Source organism: Podarcis raffonei, chromosome Z, assembly GCF_027172205.1.
Source record: "Podarcis raffonei isolate rPodRaf1 chromosome Z, rPodRaf1.pri, whole genome shotgun sequence".
Classification (NCBI taxonomy): domain Eukaryota; kingdom Metazoa; phylum Chordata; class Lepidosauria; order Squamata; family Lacertidae; genus Podarcis; species Podarcis raffonei.
In genome coordinates this window covers 14,866,925-14,884,808 of record NC_070621.1, presented here as the reverse complement: position 1 = coordinate 14,884,808, position 17,884 = coordinate 14,866,925, and the positions used below count along the sequence as shown (strand labels likewise).

Genomic DNA, 17,884 nt, shown 5'->3' with positions numbered 1-17,884 from the left:
CGTGTTATAGAGTGAAAAATACGGTAATCCTTTTAGAAGGATGCTGAATGACAGCTTGCTAAGAAAGACTGAGATAAAGCAAAAGGGATTTACATGTATGACCAACTTCTTTGAGTTAAATTTAGGGGAAAGCACGGATTTAAATACAGTATGGGATGTCGGGAATGTGGTTGTACGAGGCTTCTTTATATAACAAAGTGCTTATCAAAAAAGGTGCAAGATCAAAATACATAAGACATTTTCTTTTAGGAATTCTAGGTGTGGAGATTCCGAAGGACCAGAAGAAATTGTTCATGTATGCGACCACAGCTGCCCAAATTTTGTTAGCCCAGAGATGGAAAGAAGATACAGTTCCGACGAAGGAAGAGAGGCAGATAAAATCAATGAACTAAGCTGAATTGGTAAAACTTACAGGAAGACTTGGGAGCCAGGAAGAATAAAATTTTAACAAGAATGGGGAAAGTTTATAATGTATTTGAAAAACTATTGTAAACAATTACATTCATTAGTAGGTTTACCGGAAAACTTGTAGTAAAAATTTGAATTATGGATGGACCAAGGACTTACAATAATTGAAGTTAGTGAGGAGATGCAGAATGAAAATTATAACGTAAGGATCCACCAAAAGGTGGGAGGGAAGTCAAAGGGAATATGATGCTTGTATTTTGCTTTTTTGTGTTCTTGTTTGTAAAACTGAAAATGCAAAAAATAAATAAATAAAAGATGTAAGGCATATTACAAGAAATAGCAAATTGTGAAAAGTGTTTAGTTGATAAACCTAGTGATAATAAACTGGTACAAATGATAAGACTGTTATAAACCCAGCTATTAGTGTTACTAAACCAAGAGATGAAACAAAAGCTGAAATGTTTGAAGCAGACGCATTTTGAATTTGCTAACAAGCCAGGAAGGCTGCTGGCCTGGCATTTGAAAAAAGAGAGGAAATTGAATGTGATAAACTGTCTATAGATGGAGGAATAACATATAATGAAAAACTAATAAAGATGGTTTTAAAATATCATTCAATGTTATATCAAGGTGGTAAAGAGGACCTAGATGCAATGGGCAGATATTTGAAAGAAAGGAAGTTGCCAACCTTGACAAAAGAACAAAGGGATGTATTGAATCTACCTATTTCAGGAATGGAAGTGAACCAAGCAATAAATGATCCAAAGACTAATAGAGTGCCACAGCCAGACATCCTAACTGCTTGTTATTATAAAGGTTTTGAGGCTGTTTAGCCCAACCTTTACAAATGGTTATGAACAATATTATGTTGCAAGGGAAAATGCCTGACTCCTGAAAACACGCTAATATTACGTTGATAGCAAAGCGAGATCAAGATCCAGCCCAGGTTAAGAACTATAGACCTATTTCCTTTCTCAATTGTGATTATAAATTGTTTGCAGTAATATTAGCTAGAAGACTTAAGACTAATTTGTCTTAAAGGACTGGATTCATGAAGATCAAGCTGGATTTCTCTCAACAAGACAAATAAAAGACAATGTTAGAATTGTATTAAATGCTATAGAATATTTTGAAAAGAGAAAAGATAAGCAATTAGCAATGATTTTCTAGATGCAGAGAAGGTGTTTGATAAAGTTTCACAGAGTTTCATGGGGAAAATATTGGATATTATGGGATGGGGGAGAGGAATAAAAGCAGCAATATATACAGAACAATTTTCAAGTATAATAGTAAATGGAGAGCTAACAGAAAAGTGCACTATAACAAAGGGCACTAGACAAAGCTGCCCACTTTCACTTCGAAAATATTGTGTTTGAAGGAAGAGAAGAACTGATCTCAAACATGTATAAACTATTATTAGAATGGGAGACGAAAGATGAAATGGTGAAATTGGTAATGATAAAATGGGCTAAAGATTTAGGACATAATATAGAAATGAATGGAGAAAGTTGTGGAAAGTAGACATGAAATTCACCGCTTGCTATGCTTTAAAAGAGAATTATATCAAAATGATAGATGGCATTTAACACCTGATAAATTATCTAAAATGTATAAGAAGAATAACTGCTGGAAGTATAAACAAGCAGACAGTCCTTTTTTTCATATGTGGTGGACGTAAAAAAGCTAGGGTATTTGGAGAAATATATGATGAGATAAAAAAGATTGTTTAAAGTGAGTATACCACAAACACCTGAATCTTTTCTGCTAGGGATTATAGGGACAGAATTTCAAAAAAGGATGGTTAAGTTGTTTATGTACAGCAGGTTGGATACTGTATGCCAGGCATGTCCAAAGTCTGTTTCAGGGGTCTAATCCGGCCAGTTTCTCTCCTGGGGTAAAATCCTAAAAAACCCTCAACAACTTCAATCCTAAAAAAAGGATAACAACTTTGGTCGGCCCTCATGGCCCTTCACTTCATCAAATCTGGCCCTCTTCGACAAAAGTTTGGACACCACTGCCTATGCTCAGAAGTGGAAAGAAAGACGTTCCAACTAAAGAAGAATGAATAAGTAAAGTAATGGACTTTACTTGAATCAGCAAAGATAATTTAATGATGACTGGGGGTTGTGTTTTTTTTTGCTTTTTTAAAAAATGGAAGTCCTTTTCAGATTACTTGAGGAAATATTAAAATGTGAAGAACCTGCAACCATGTTTCGAACTATGAGCAATGGAAAAAAATCAAGATTATTGTGTTATGATTATGATAAAAAAGAGAAAAGATAGGATGCAGCAAAGTGGGGGGGTTAAAAAAAGGGGGAAGAGGGGTTGGGAAATAGAAAATAGAAAATATTTTTTTAAAATAATATGTATCGGAATTTTATGTGTAATATTTGGAAAACTTACTGAAAGTGGTGGAGTGTCTTCTGTGTTTCTCTCTCCTTCCACCCCCAACATCTCCCCCTCTTCTTCTCTACCTCCCCCCCTCCCAGCAACCCTTCTTTTGTTTAACAGTCACCCAGCTTTGTAGGGCAAGGAGAATGTTGCAGGAAAGGACCATGTCTGTATGTGTGTCTTGCGCTGTGTGTTTCTCACTTCCCTTCCCTGCAATAACAAAAGATTTCTGCTTCTGATCTGTATCTTGTTTTTCCCTCTGCACCCCCATGCAAACACTAATTTTGTGAAAGGCTTGGTCCCCCTATAGAGCAGTGGCATTGCTTGTGTTCCTGTCAGCACGTGCACTTTCACTTACCTGTATGCCAAAAACTTCACTGGAACAGGGTAGGGTAGGTGCGGAACGGGGAAAATCCCCACTTACATCCTGTAATGGAACCCCAGGTGAGCCACAGAAAGAATGTGGTTACTCAAGGGCACCTACTCAAAAAGGTTGAAAACCACTGGTGTAGACAATACTGAGCTAATGGACGAATGGTCTGACTCAGTAGAAGGCAGCTGCATATGTTCATCAGGAGCACCTATAGCTCATCAGTAGAGCCGATTACCTGCATGCCCCAGGTGCAATCTCCAGCATTTCTAGGGAGCGTTGAGAGAGGCACCTACATGAGAACCTGGGGACTTGCTGCCAGTCCATGTAGACCAGCTACAGGAAACCTTTGACACTCCAGATGTTGCTGAATTGCAACTCCCACCATCATCATCTGTGGACATTGGCCATGGTTGCTGGGGCTGATGGCAGTTGTAATTCATCCACATCTGGAGGGCTGAAAGTTCCTCACACCTAGTGTGGACAATAATGAGATAGAGGGGGCATTGGCTTAACTTGCTGTAAGGCAGCTCCCTTTGTTCCCAGCCATCTCCTGCTGTCATTGAGCTCTGTGCCCCCTTTTGCTCCTTGCCCAAGCGGGAGAGCTTTCCCCTGTGCTACAGGTGAACAGTGATGCTTACGAAAGCAGCCTTGTCTCCAGTAGTAGCCGGGCAGACAGTCATCACACTTCGGCCCAGTGACACCTTCTTTGCAGTCACAGTAGCCGGTCTCGTTGCAGCGGTTGGCCACTGAGCCTATACGGTTGCAGTTACAATCTGTCAAAGCCAAAACAGTGCAGAAAGAACAAAACAGGACAAAAAGAAAAGCTGTGTCAGCGTAGATCGGGGTTGTTCAGGCTCCACATGAAATTCCTGCTTAATGTCTGATTCCTTTTCCAAATACCATATTTTATTTTTCGCTCAATAAGATGCACCTGACCATAAGACACACCTAGTTTTTAGAGGAGGAAAGGGGGAAAGCCCTGTTTTTTGGGGGAATCACTCGCAGTTGTGCAGCTTCTTTTGCAAAGGGGAAAAGCCCCTTTTTTTGAGGATCAGCTCAAAGTTGTTGAGCTTACTTTGCAAATGGGGGGGGGGAAATACTGTTTTTATGGGGTTCAACTCACAGTTCTGCAGCTTCTTTAGGAAAGGAAAGGGAGCCGTTTCTAGTTTCCAGACAGATAATCTAATCAGCCAGTCACATGTCACTGGGGAAACAAACAGCCTCGGTCTGCAGAACATTCAACAATGGAGGCCTGGGCAAGGGGCCGGGGCTGGAAAGGGAGCCAACTATCGACCACATTCGCTCCATAAGATGCACAGACATTTCCCCTTACTTTTTAGGAGGAAAAAAGTGCATCTTATGGAGTGAAAAATATGGTAATTATAATAATAATGTTATTATTTGTACCCCATCTATCTGACTGGGTTGCCCCAAACACTCTGGGTGGCTTCCAACAGATATATGAACATAATAAAACATCAAATATTAAAAACTTCACTATACAGGGCTGCCTTCAGATGTTTTCTAAAACTTGTAGAGTTATTTATCTCCTTGACATTTGACATGAGGGCATTCCACAGGGTGCGCACAACTCCTGACAAGGTCCTCTTCCTGGTTCCCTGTAGCTTTGCTTCTCGCAGTGAGGGAACTGCCAGAAGGCCTTCGGAGTTGGACCTCAGTGGCTGAACGATGGGGGTGGAGACGCTTCTTCAGGTATACTGAGCCGAAGCCATGTAGGGCTTTAAAGATCAGCACCAATACTTGGAATTGTGCTCAGAAACGTACTGGAAGCCAGTGTAGATCCTTTAGGACCAGTGTTATATGGTCCTGGCAGTCACTTCCAGTCACCAGTCTAGCTATTGCATACTGGATTTGTTGTAGTTTCTGAGTCACCTTCAAAGGTAGCCCCACGTGGAGTGCATTGCAGTAACTGACCCTCAACATAAAGAGGGGATATCAGCAGTGCGGCTGGCAGGGTAGGGCTTTGCCCCAAAGGTCCACATGCTGCAGAATGAGCAGGGGAAACCTCAAATTCAACAAGGATAGCTTATAACATTCTGAAGTAAGTTAAGTATTATGTATTACCAGTTAAAGAAAGTCAGTCCTCCAGCTATGGGCAAAGAAAATGGGAGAAGAAGTGACCCTATGCTGGATTCATTTTGTAAACCACTGAGGTATGAAAGAAGAAGAAGAAGTGTATATGGTTTATTAAATAAAAATGATTAAAAATAATAATTCCTGATTCCCAGGTCAATGGGGAGGAATGAGCACTCAAAAAGACTAGGTTTTTGTGAAGTCACAGCTATGATGATGATTTGTAGTAGTATTAATAATTACTATTATTTACTGAAATTGTATTTCAGCCTTTCTCCCAAACTAGCCCAGGGCAGCAAACACATAAACGATGGAACAATTAAAACACCTGAAAACAACTCCAATGCAGAGGCATTTCTTATTGAGATGTCAACATTTAGGCAAAAGCTAGGGATTTTGAGCTTGACCATTGCCAAAGATTGGTTGGTTTTCATCTGCAGCTGTCATGAAGCTGTTTCATTTTTATAGCAGGAGTTGTTCTCTAAGTATCAATGTTTGATTTGTTTTTAATAATGGAAGCCACTTAACAAGATCCATGGGCAGAACAGGGTAAAAAAAATAACAATAGTAAGTTAAGAGGGAGGCAGCACACACGCACCAACTCACTCAATTGGTTAGGCAGTCCATCACCACTTAAAGTCAGGATGAGGAATCTATGGGTCTATGGATCTTGCTGGGCAACAACTCCCATCATTTCTGACCAGAGCCTAAGGTGGCTGAGGTTGATGAGAATTGGAGTCCTGCAATACCTAGAGGGCAACAGGTGATCTACTCCTGCTTTAGGGCAATTACAATCATAGAACTGTAGAGTGAGAAGGAACCATGGGGCTCACCTTGTCCAACGCCCTGCAATGCAAGAATCTTTTGCCCAACGTGGGGCTCAAACACATGACCCTGAGATTAAGAGTCTCATGCTTTATGGACTGAACTATCCCAGCCAGCTTCAAACTAGGAATGGGAAACCCCAGACCTTCCAGGTGTTTGGCTAGACTACCCAACCATCACCCCTGTTTTCCATGTTGGCTGAGGCGGATGGGAGTTGGGTGTCCACCAACATCTGGAAGACTCTGTCAGGGATGGGACCTTGTATTTAAACAACATTTAGAAGGCCACAGGTTCCCTCATCTTTGGATAGCCACTGAGATAAACAATAGGAAGGGTCTCTACCTGTAACACCAATGCCAACAAGGAGGCTTCATGGCTTTTGAGCAAAAGTGAGCACTACTCACCCACACATACATTCTCATCATCCAGCTCTGCGGAGCTATTGCGATAGTAGCCCAGCCGGCAGTGCTGGCAGTGCTGCCCCCTAGTGTTGTGTTTGCAGCTGATGCAGGTCACTAGGTTCAGGAAGTCAATGAAGCTGCAGCGATTAGAGTGACCGTAACACTCACAATCTGTGGAAGCAAAAGGAGCAGGAAAATAGGTGGGTGGGAAATCAAGCTTCTCTCAGGGCTTGCATTTTCACTTATCGCTGGCATAATATACAATGTCAAAGGGTGTTGCATTAAAAGGCACCTTGCAGGGAGAAGAACTGCATGCAAAGAGTGCTTCAGATACATGAAAAGGGGAATGCAGCCAGCTGGGTTGATTGCTCAGCCGCCACTGTTTCGGGGTCCATTCTGGGGTCCAGTTCTTCACTCTTTGGGGCTATTCCTAGGGTGATAGAATGTCCTTGTTTGGTATCCTAGATCAGGGATGGGTGTGTGTGGCTTCTTTGGCCCTCCAGATGCTGTTGGACTCCAATTGTCCCTGACTACTGGCTATGCTGGCTAAGGTTGGTAGGAGTTGGGAGTCCAACAACATCTGGAGGGCACCAGATTCTTCATCCCTGATCTAGGAGAACTAGAAGGCCTTCATAGCTAGAATCTTTCAGTCTTTAAGTCTCTGGATTTGTTCACAGCATATTTTGCAAATTATCTCCTGGGAAGAAAATAGTCCCCCTTACTAATACAGTAGTTATAACCAGAGCAAATGTAAGTTTCTGCAGGGTCCCAGGAATCTATCTGGAGGCAAACCTCATCGCAGAAGCTCTTGGCTCTACACTGGGCTACTATGATCTTTTGCATCAGGAATGGGGAACATCTGTGGATCTCCAAATCTCACTAGCCTCCCAAATGAGCATCAGTTCTAGCCAGTATGGCCAATGGCTAAGGATGATGGGGGCTGGGAGTCTAGCAATTTCTTGAGGGCCTGACATCTTGACCTTGCTAATTTTAAGATTGTAGGGTAAGCAGGGCAGGGCTGGAAGGATCACGCCCAGGCAAAGTAGCTGGGGTCACAATCCCTTCTCACAGTTTAGCAAGGATAGCTCATTCTGTGCACGTCCATCCCTTCAGAGGGAGAGCAGATGGTGACATTCTAGACACACAAGGTAGGCATGCATCCTTCGGTTGAGACTTTTGGCTGGAGTCATTAGTTCAAGATTAAGGCTGCAAAGAATGGAGTGAAAGAAGCAGGAGAACGACAAAGGCACACAGACATGAAGAGGAAGCAGACAAGTGATGGACAGGCAAAGCACCAATGAGTTTCAAGAGGCAGAGCTTTCCCCCCTCCACACTATACAGCAAAGGAAGGAAAATAGAGCCTGAAGAAACCAGGCTGTTTCTCCCAGAGATTCCCTCACTGATATCACCAAGACTATGGAGGAACAAGTGGCACACCTGAAGGCAGCAGGCTAGTTGGGGGGAGTTGCATGACAAGTTTGTGGGGTACACACATCTCTGGTCAGGGACTCATGGGAAACAGCTGCCATTTGCCTAACAGTAGGACCGGACATCACTGTGAAATTCCAACTTACTTGCAACTTTTCAGAGTCATCCTGGGCTGCATCTGATGCTTTTCCTACTCAGAGTAGACCCAATGAGATCAACAAACAGGATGAACTTGGATCCATTAATTTCAGACAACACTCAATGCCAACCTTTGAATTGCTCCCAGTTTCTCAACTTACCTTTAAACGTTTCAATGGGTGCCAGTGGGATGGAGCCAGATTTGAGCCGGATGAGTTTGGAAACCTTGGGAGATTCTTGGGAAGATGAAAAGACACCACTTTTTTTTGTTGCCTCCCCTTATTTGACCCATACAGGTGACATCTTCTATGCTACACAGAAGCAGGTTTAGCAGGACACAGACCAAGTTACAACAATCACACCGACACACCACCACAATCCTGTCTCAGCACAGTAACAGGCAGATTTCGCCCCCTGCCACACAGTGACTACTTTTGCCATCCTTTTCTCCTGAAGTCTGACTCTTGAAAGTGCCATCACCTTACAGACCTCCTTCATGGGGCTCATCCATACACACACAGTGTTCAGGCCCAAAGCCAGACTGATTTCCCCACCTCCTTTTGTACAAGTGGAAAACAGCTTCCTTATGAACCACAATAGAGCTTTTTTTACAATCCTCAGCACTCTTAACACTTCCAAAGATCCTTTGTGGGAAGTCACAACTGTTTAAAGTGGTACAATACTCCTTTAATTGTAGAGTGCAGATGGGGTCCTATAGGCTGAAGATCATAAAGACATAGAGCACCAGTAGATCAGAATAAGGTCTCTCTAATCCAGGCTTCCTCAAACTCGGCTCCAGCTGTTTTTGGCCTACAACTCCCATGATCCCTAGCTAGCAGGACCAGTGGTCAGGGATGATGGGAATTGTAGTCTCAAAACATCTGGAGGGCCGAGGTTGAGGAAGCTTGCTGTAATCCAACACTCTGCTACCCTTGAGTGGCTAATCAAATGCTTCTGGGTAACCCACAAGCAGGGCATGGAGGCAACAGCCGTCGCATGCAGTCTGTTCCAGAATTTGGTGCTCAGAGAGGGGGGGGGTATCCTGACATGGAACATAGAGGCTCCATTTAGCTACCCTGCCTAAAACCCATGATAGCTCTGTCTCCTCTATGAATTTATCCTTTTTAAAAAGTGGCTTGATAGGCTGCATTAGACTTGCAGTCATTCCTTTGCAACCCTAACTCTCCTTTCATTACCCTCCTGTTGCTTCCATGGTCCTCACTGAACAGCAAGCATTAAATTATATCATCTGTGGGTGGCCTAAATCAAAACAGGTGGCTTTTTAAAATCCTATTAAAGGTGTAAGTTAATGTAGCAATGCCAGGTTGTTTGGGTTCACAGCATAACTATTTTATGAAAAGCTCCTGTGCTTATTTTACATACACCTAAGCATCAAGGGATGCGGGTGGTGCTGTGGGTTAAACCACAGAGCCTAGGACTTGCTGTTCAGAAGGTCACGGTTCGAAGCCCCGCCACGGGGTGAGCTCCCGTTGCTCGGTCCCTGCTCCTGCCAACCTAGTAGTTCCAAAGCACGTCAAAGTGCAAGTAGATAAATAGGTACTGCTCTGGCGGGAAGGTAAACGGCATTTCCGTGCGCTGCTCTGGTTCGCCAGAAGCGGCTTAGTCATGCTGGCCACATGACCCGGAAGCTGTATGCCGGCTCCCTCGGCCAATAAAGCGAGATGAGCGCCACAACCCCAGAGTCGGCCACGACTGGACCTAATGGTCAGGGGTCCCTTTACCTTTAAGTGTCAAGGTGGTTGTCAGGGACTGGTTGTTGTTGTTGTTTTGCAATTCATTTTCCTATGACTTCACTGTTTTTCGTCACACCCACCCATGTGTGGAATGCTCCAGTCATCTGATACAGCAAACTCTCAAACAAAGTGGAAAATCTGTGGTCTTCTAAATGTTGCTGGACTCCTCCTCCCCACCATCTCTGATCACTGACCATGCTGACTGCAGGGACTGGTGGGAGCTGAAGTGGAACATCTGGAGGGCCACAGCTTCTTCACCTTTGCTCTAGAGCCGTGGTTCACAAATTTTCCTCTCCCTCCCTTGCACCACTTTTGAAAATTGTTGAAGGTCTTGGCAGCTCACTTAACAGTTTGTCTGCCAGTTGTAACAACGGTAAGGTGCTGTGCTAGATGCTGTAAGATTTTTAATTGTATTTTTTACAGGCACACGACAACTGAATGAAACTTATGGACCACTGCTGTAGAGTCTAGTCTAGGAAAAACTACACCGTAATAAAGTTGTTAAGTCTGAAAGGCGGCACAAGCATCTTTTGCTGTTATTGCTGCAACAACCCAAGAGGGTGGAAACTGTCAACATGTTTACTTTAAACTCCTTTTATAGTAGACCCCGCCCCTCACTGATGGTGCTGTGTGAATGTTTGCCACACAAACTAAAATACATCTACCTACTCCTGCTGGAAAAGACTTTGTGCTGCCTTGAACCTTTCTAGACTCAGACTATGTAGGAATGAAAAGCATCATTAGCAATAACACCAGGGTTGTTGTTATTGTTATTATTCAGGACTGCAGCCCACGGGAGGGGGTGCTTTACCCTTTCCTTTGTGGCAGCTAGACTGGCGACTGAGAGTGGCTGCCGAGACCACATAACTTGAAAGACCTACATCTTGAAAGACCTACATTGGCTCTCAGTACGTTTCTGAGCACAGTTCAAAGTGTTGGTGTTGACCTTTAAAGCCCTAAATGGCCTCGGTCCAGTATACCTGAAGGAGCGTCTCCACCCCCATCGTTCTGCCCGGACACTGAGGTCCAGCACCGAGGGCCTTCTGGCAGTTCCCTCGCAGCGAGAAGCCAAGTTACAAGGAACCAGGCAGAGGGCCTTCTCAGTAGTGGCACCCGCCCTGTGGAACGCCCTCCCAGCAGATGTCAAAGAAAAAAACAACTACCAGACTTTTAGAAGACATCTGAAGGCAGCCCTATTTAGGGAAGCTTTTAATGTTTGACGGACTATTGTATTTTAATATTTTGTTGGAAGCCGCCCAGAGTGAAACCCAGCCAGATAGGCAGGTTATAAATAATATATTATTATTATTAATTTTTATTGTTATTTCCACCCCAGCTATGATCCTATGATGGAAATTGCTATGCACATCAATGAGATTCTTCCCCCACCTTCTCCCAAGGCTTAATGTAGCAGTGGGTGGCTGCGGGAAGAGATTTCCATCAGGACACAGCTGCGGAGGAAAGGATTAAACCTGAGTAAAGTTGTCACTCACAGGGTGTAGTAGTAAATTTAAAGTCTCCCTAAGAAATGGGAATTCCTGTTTAGTTTCTCTCTCAATTATTTCAAGGGAAGCACATGCTTAGGCCTATTTTTCAACGCATGGGAGGGAGCACGCTCATTAGCTCTAGATTTATAGGCCACAAAACAAAGCAAATCAAAACAAAACAAAACCCACTAGCAGGCGGGCTAGACACTAAGGTGACTACTTTCAACCAAGCGCACTAGTCAATTCTCAGCACGCACCTGGTTTCTTGCCATGCTTTTTGGAAGCGCCATGACCCGTTTTGCTCTTGGGAGGGGCTGCGTTTGAGATGAAAGACAAATACACAAACAATGGATAAATAGGGAGGGGTGGGGTGGATTCTCAGCTTCTGGTCCAACAGGGCTAGAAGGAAGATTAGTCGGAAGAGCCTGGCTGCTAGATCAGATCAAAGGCTTATCTGGACCAGCATCCTCTTTCTTAGAGCAGCCAATCAGATGCATGTGGGATGCTGACAAACAGAGCAGGAGTGCAACACACTCTCTCCCAGTTGTGATCCTCAGCAACTGCTGTTCTGAGGCATATCGTCCCTGATAAATGGAACTGGTACATAGGCACTGGTAGTTTTGCCCTCCCTGAATTTCTCTTTCCCTTTTTTTAAGCCATTAAAACATAGTGGCTATTGTCATCTCTTGTGTTGCTGAATTCTATCGTTTGGCTATGCATTGAAGTGACTGGAACCCCAATCAAAGCCTCTCTCAAAATGGTTCTGATTTAACAGCTAAAGCAAGAGCGAGAAACTTGTAGCCTTCCAGATGTTGTTGGACTAACTCCCATCCTCCCTAACTGTTGCCTATGCTAGCTGGGGCTGATGGAAGTTGGAGTCTGACAACATCTCAAGAGCCACAGGCTCCTCATTCCTGTCCAGATTCCAAACAGGAGAAGAGCAAAGGGTCTTTCAAAGTTGAGAAGAGAAAATTTGTTGGTCAGAAATGGGAGAAGTTACACTTGGGAAATTCCCCTGTTCTCTACACAACTCTGAAAGGCATGGGGATTTTCAGAGGCTGGCCCTATCAGACTTGTGTTGCAAGGAATCCCACCAGGCCACAATTCATGCTGTAAAAGTGGACCCAAGAGCAGCCATGAAATGGACAGCCAAGGGTTGGGCTTACTACTTATTGTTCCTTAGAGAAGGTTCTAGACCAGCCTTGCCCAGCCTGGTGCCCTCCAGATGTTTTGAAGAGCAACTTTCAATCAGCCCCAGCCAGCATAGCCAAAACACCTGAAAACTGAAAACAGCTGGAAGGCAACAGTTTGGGGAAAGTTGGTCAAGGATCGAGTTTTCTATTATTTATCATTAGCAGGTTTGTACCTGGGGCTGCTTAGGAATTCTGAGGAACCAAAAGCCACCAGTACAGTTTTGAAAAGTTCACTCTGCCATCTCAATTCAAAATGGTGCCCAAGGTTATCCAAGCATTGATGAAAACCATCATGCAGAATTTGGTTATGTTATCCTAAGAGGTGTCTAAATGCACAGTGAAGAAACAAACTTCCAAAATAGATTTACACCTGCATTTTTCAGATGGGAGGGACTTTTGACGGTGGGCAACAGAAAAGTATGTCCTGTGCAGGGCAGTGGGGGGGTGGGGACACAAACCTTATAGGTTACAAACCTATATAAAACAGCTAGGTCCCAGAGGCCCAGTGTGGACTGTAACTAGGATAACCATAGACAGTGGAGGCCAGGAATCATATTTGCACAGAAGAGGGAATGATGCTTTTCAGCACTGGAGGTGAAACACCCTGCTGTTGCCCGCAAGATGGGGGTGGGGAATACTCTGTAAGTCTCCCGTGCCAGGCAGGGAGGGAAATCCTTTCTGAATGCCCTCCTCCTGCTCAGGGACTGGTTCTCCCTTAAGTGCAAAGCCCGGTCACACTGCCAGGCAGATGGGGGAGATCTCCCCCTCCTGTCTGGCGACAAAGCTGGGTATTGGAGTGCCTCCCCTCTCACTAATTCAGCAGGAGGGGAGATGTTCTGTTGAGCTTTCTTGCTTTTCCGTGCCCCCTGAGGCTGGGGAGAAGGCAGCAAACCTGGGCAGCGGAACAGGGGTGCCACGCTTTGAGGCTCAGCACAGATGGCTGTGCATTGGGGTGGGGGGTGGGTGAGGACTGCACCATATGAAATCCACAAGGCCCAGCAGCAGCCTGGCTGTCCTCCCTTTACCTCAAGTCACCTTATCCAAACACACCTCCCCTAAACACTCTTTTCAATTACTGCGGCAATCACATTAAGAGTCCTCTAAAAAAAAATTAAGCCCAGAGGGTGCCAGTATCTCTGCGGGGCTACGGCGATGGCAGAGCTGCTGGGCAGAGGAAACTGCCAAAGAGTTCTGCGTGCCCCACGGAGCGAGGTTTGTGCCAATGCAGAGTTGCATCGCAATACTCAGCCTGCTGCAGCTGTTTGTGTTACAAAGCTGTTGAAGGCGAACATGCTCAGAGCAGAGGAGGCGGCCCTGGTGGGACGCAAATCATTTTCCCAAGGAGAGAGCGAGAGCGAGAGAGAGAGAGCGCATATAGATGTTTCACCCCAGGCTGCTGCTTTCATCAGTCTCACCTCCCCCCCTCCTTGCCCAACTACCAGCATTATTTACTACCCAGATCTCAAGCTCTTGGAAAAGTGATGTCTGTCCCAACTCTGGTCACTGGCAGCCATCCAGCTTGCTAAGGATATTCAGGGTTGGCAAATTGCATGAGAAAGTCTGCTGACTTCAGGAAGTTTGCTGCTCAAGGATACCCCTTGCCCCCCACATTCATATGACTTGCCATATACCAGCCCTCTCCAACCTGGGGCCCTTTGGAACTACAACTCCCATCAGCCCCAGCTCACATTGGGAGGGCAGCAAATATACTGGATTGCATCAACAGTCCATCTAGCCTACGTCACACCTTACATTTAAAGCACATTTAGCACACTTAAAGCACATGGGCTCACAGCCCAAGTTCATGTGCCCATAGAATTGGTGCAAACCACAGACTCATTCTCCTGCACAAGCTCCCACTGCTCCATCATTTCCATGGTTCTTGCAGAGGAAAACTTCCCAATGACTAGTGCATAAAAAGGGTTGGCTTCCTTGATAAGGGGGCAACTAGCAGAAGATTCCCAGGTTCTCTGGCAATAGGTAGAATAGGCTCCAGGTTATCTGAGGCCTTTTCACTGCCACAACTGCATGTTGCTTGCCCTCTGCAACCCACTGCATCACTTTCCAGTAAGAGGGATCAAAGTGAGTGGGAAGCTGCTGTTATTTTTCTCACAGTATACAAGTTGTACAAGTGACAATAAAGTATTTCAATTTTCCCTGCTTGAAGGGGGTGAGCAGGCAGAGGTGTAGTGTCTTTGTATGGTTTAGCCACTAGGTGGCACTGCACTTAATGGTAAATACAGGTTACACTATCAAAATGCTTATCATACAACAGCAAAAAAACCACTTATCCAAACACAAGGAATTGGTACCCAGACCTTGCTATACACACTGCAGATTCAGATATCCAAACAGACAGACTTGCATGTAGTCCTGTAAACATATAAGCAGCCTTAAAGAAGTTTTACTTTTTTGTGTTTTGTTGGTCCAAGGCAGCTGTTTTGCCAGAAACCATACTGGGAGGGACAGGGAGAGATCAGACAAGTAAGAGAGCATTTTGTCCTTCTTTGTTTGCCTTTTGCAAGGTTTCAGCAGATTTTCCTGAGGTATTTTGATGTTTAGGGGTCAAAATTCTATGGTTGGGAATGCATTAGAAATCTCCCCATAGGAATCAGTGGAAATCGTTATCTCATTATGTGAACGCTCACCTAATAAATGATTTCCTGAAAACACAATGTGTGCAGATAGTGAAACCTGCAAGTTTGTGAGTGGTGTCAATTATTCCCTGCATTTATTCTCCCTGAGCAGAAGTAAAGTTATTGTCTTAGCTTCCTCTTCAGCATGTTCTCTATGCCAGAAGTGAGGAATCTGTCATCCTTCAATTGATGCTGGACTGCAGCTCCCATAATCCTTGACTGCTGGTGTTGTTGACTGGTGTTGATGGGAGCTGGGACTCCATTATCTGGAGTGGCCACCAGTTCCTCAGTGATAGTAAGGAGCCTGGGGGCTCTGGAGACACTTGCTAGGGTGACATGTGGGCCTTAGCAGCTGCTCAATCACACTGATCCCTGATATGGAGTATTGGGTTTGAATCACTCCTCATTTAATCAGAGATAAGGCCCAGGTGGCGCTGTGGTCTAAACCACTGAGCCTCTTGGGCTTGCCGATTGGAAGGTTGGCGGTTCGAATCCCCACGATGGGGTGAGCTCCCGTTGCTCGGTCCCTGCTCCTGCCAACCCAGCAGTTCGAAAGCATACCAAAGTGCAAGTAGATAAATAGGCACCACTCCAGTGGGAAGGTAAACGGCATTTCCATGCACTGCTCTGGTTCGCCAGAAGCGGCTCAGTCCTGCTGGCCACATGACCCGGAAGCTGTACGCTGGCTCCCTTGGCCAATAAAGCAAGATGAACGCCGCATCCCCAGAGTCGTCCGCGACTGGACCTAACCGTCAGGAGTCCCTTTACCTTTACCTTTAAGGCCCATTCTGTATACACAGTATGCAGCAGTTCCATAAGATGCTCCAAGTCATTACAGCCACCTTTAGGAGGTGTCCCTTCACACTAGTGCTCCCTAGCCATTTTGATAAACAACACAGAGAATACCTTTGCCTCTAATGTTACAAAGTGCTTTGCTGGCTCAGACCAAGTTCCATTTGTCTTAGTCTTCTGTTTCCAACAGAGGACAGTTGGGTGCCTCTGTCTGGTACTTCCAAGCACAGCATGACTCACCCATCACAGGCAGTTTCTCCTTAGTAGCTGGGAAACCGAGCTAGACTGCTCTGAGAGGTTTTATTTGGTTGTCCTTACAGCTGTTGTTGGCCACTCAACTTCCATCAATTTGTCAAATCCATTTTTAAAGCTGATAGCCACCCATTGCAGCAAATGCTAATGAAGTAAAGAGCTACCCTCCATACTCCAACTGACAGGCCTTAGAAATAAATCAGAGTAAATCTGAATGATTAGAATGTCTGAACTGGAAGACATGGAAGATACTGAATATGCACATGGACTGCAGTGGGTCACCTATGCCACCCAGAAGCGTCACATCTTTGAGCTCATATTCTGCAGGCTGGTTGTTTCTCAGAGTGCAAATGGAGGATTGACTGGTTGAGACATCACTCTGAGACTTGCTCATTGACATAGCCTGCTGATTGGCTTCCTGTGTCCAATATGAGGCACTCTTTTTAACCACAGAAGCCCTTGACAAGCTGGGCCCCAAAGAACACTTCTTTCTAAACATTCCTCCCTTCCCATCCACTGGTGAGCGCCTGTTTTGTTCCAGGAATTTAAGTCAATGAGAGCCCAGAGAAGGGCCTTATTGGTGATGGCACCAGTGTGAAGGAACTCCCTTGCCCACACAGGACCTCTTGGCCACCTAGGGATCCTGGAAGAGTGAGGGAAGAAGGGGCCAAGCCCCCAAAGATGGCTGGAGGGCGGGGCCAAGCCCCCCCAGAAATGATCAGGTAAACAAGACTGCTGTTGGGAAGGTTTAATTGATAGAAGAAGAGGAAGAAGCGCAGCCACCTTTCATAGAACTGAGCAACTGACTGCATCATCTTCCTGGCTGTGCTTTGGAAACAGAGTTTTTCTGTGGAGGGATGAGCTGAGCTGACTGCTAATATGCAAAGGCTGAGAGAGTAAGTGAGCTGAGGTTGAGAGAGAAGAGGCTGAGCCCTGAACAGTGATCACCCAGAGCTTCCTTCTACAGTTCTATGACATTCTTTGTCTCTTTTCAGCATGCGTAGAGTTCCTTTTGAATTTTTTAACATAATAATATTGGATTACTTTGAGTCCCTCCCATGCACACCTTAGAAACATTTCTGAGAGCCTTATGTCCACACACCCCCTGGGGAAGAAATTCAATTCAGTTCACATTTAAAGGCAGTTTGCAAAATAATATGAGAATAGAAACATGGCCATCCTTTGAAATTCATGCTCTCCAAACTTCGTGATGAAATTCTCCAACCAACCAATGTTTACAAAAATGCATATTATATTATGGGGAAATGTGCATAAAAATTAATATAGCATTGAAAATGACATACTAAAATGTATTATACTAGGGGAAATTACTTGCAAAAATGTACAAACGAGTCAAAATTGCATGCAAAAATGTGTTTCTTTAGGAGAAATTTGCCCTAAGATGCTGATGAATTTTCATTATTTTTTAAAATCATGAGCATTTTTCTGTAAATTAAAAAAAGTGAATTTCTGTGCAAGAATGTGGAGGACTGAATTAAGTCTAGAAAAACTGGAAACTGAGGGAACTGAAATAGACAAATCCATCTTACGTGCCTTTTACATCTGTATTGGGCTGAAGCATACGTTTCATGGGAACTCTAATTGTGAATTGCTTGCCCTGCATTTTTAATGTTTGGAGTTTTACTTTTTTGTTTCTGCGGCTCTTTTTTATGCAAGGCCAGGCGTAGGCAAATTCCGGTCCTCCAGATGTT

At 44.5% G+C, this 17,884-nt stretch overlaps 1 protein-coding gene across 1 annotated transcript in view; it reads right to left on the bottom strand.

The window, feature by feature from the left end:
* Positions 1-17,884, bottom strand: part of NTNG2 (netrin G2) — a 126,062-nt gene that overhangs the window by 7,489 nt on the left and 100,689 nt on the right. The window contains exons 6-7 of the mRNA XM_053373512.1: positions 6,496-6,663; positions 3,811-3,945 (exon numbers count right to left, since the gene is read on the bottom strand). Coding sequence (XP_053229487.1) covers positions 3,811-3,945; positions 6,496-6,663 — 303 coding nt within the window. The remainder of the gene's footprint in view (positions 1-3,810; positions 3,946-6,495; positions 6,664-17,884) is intronic.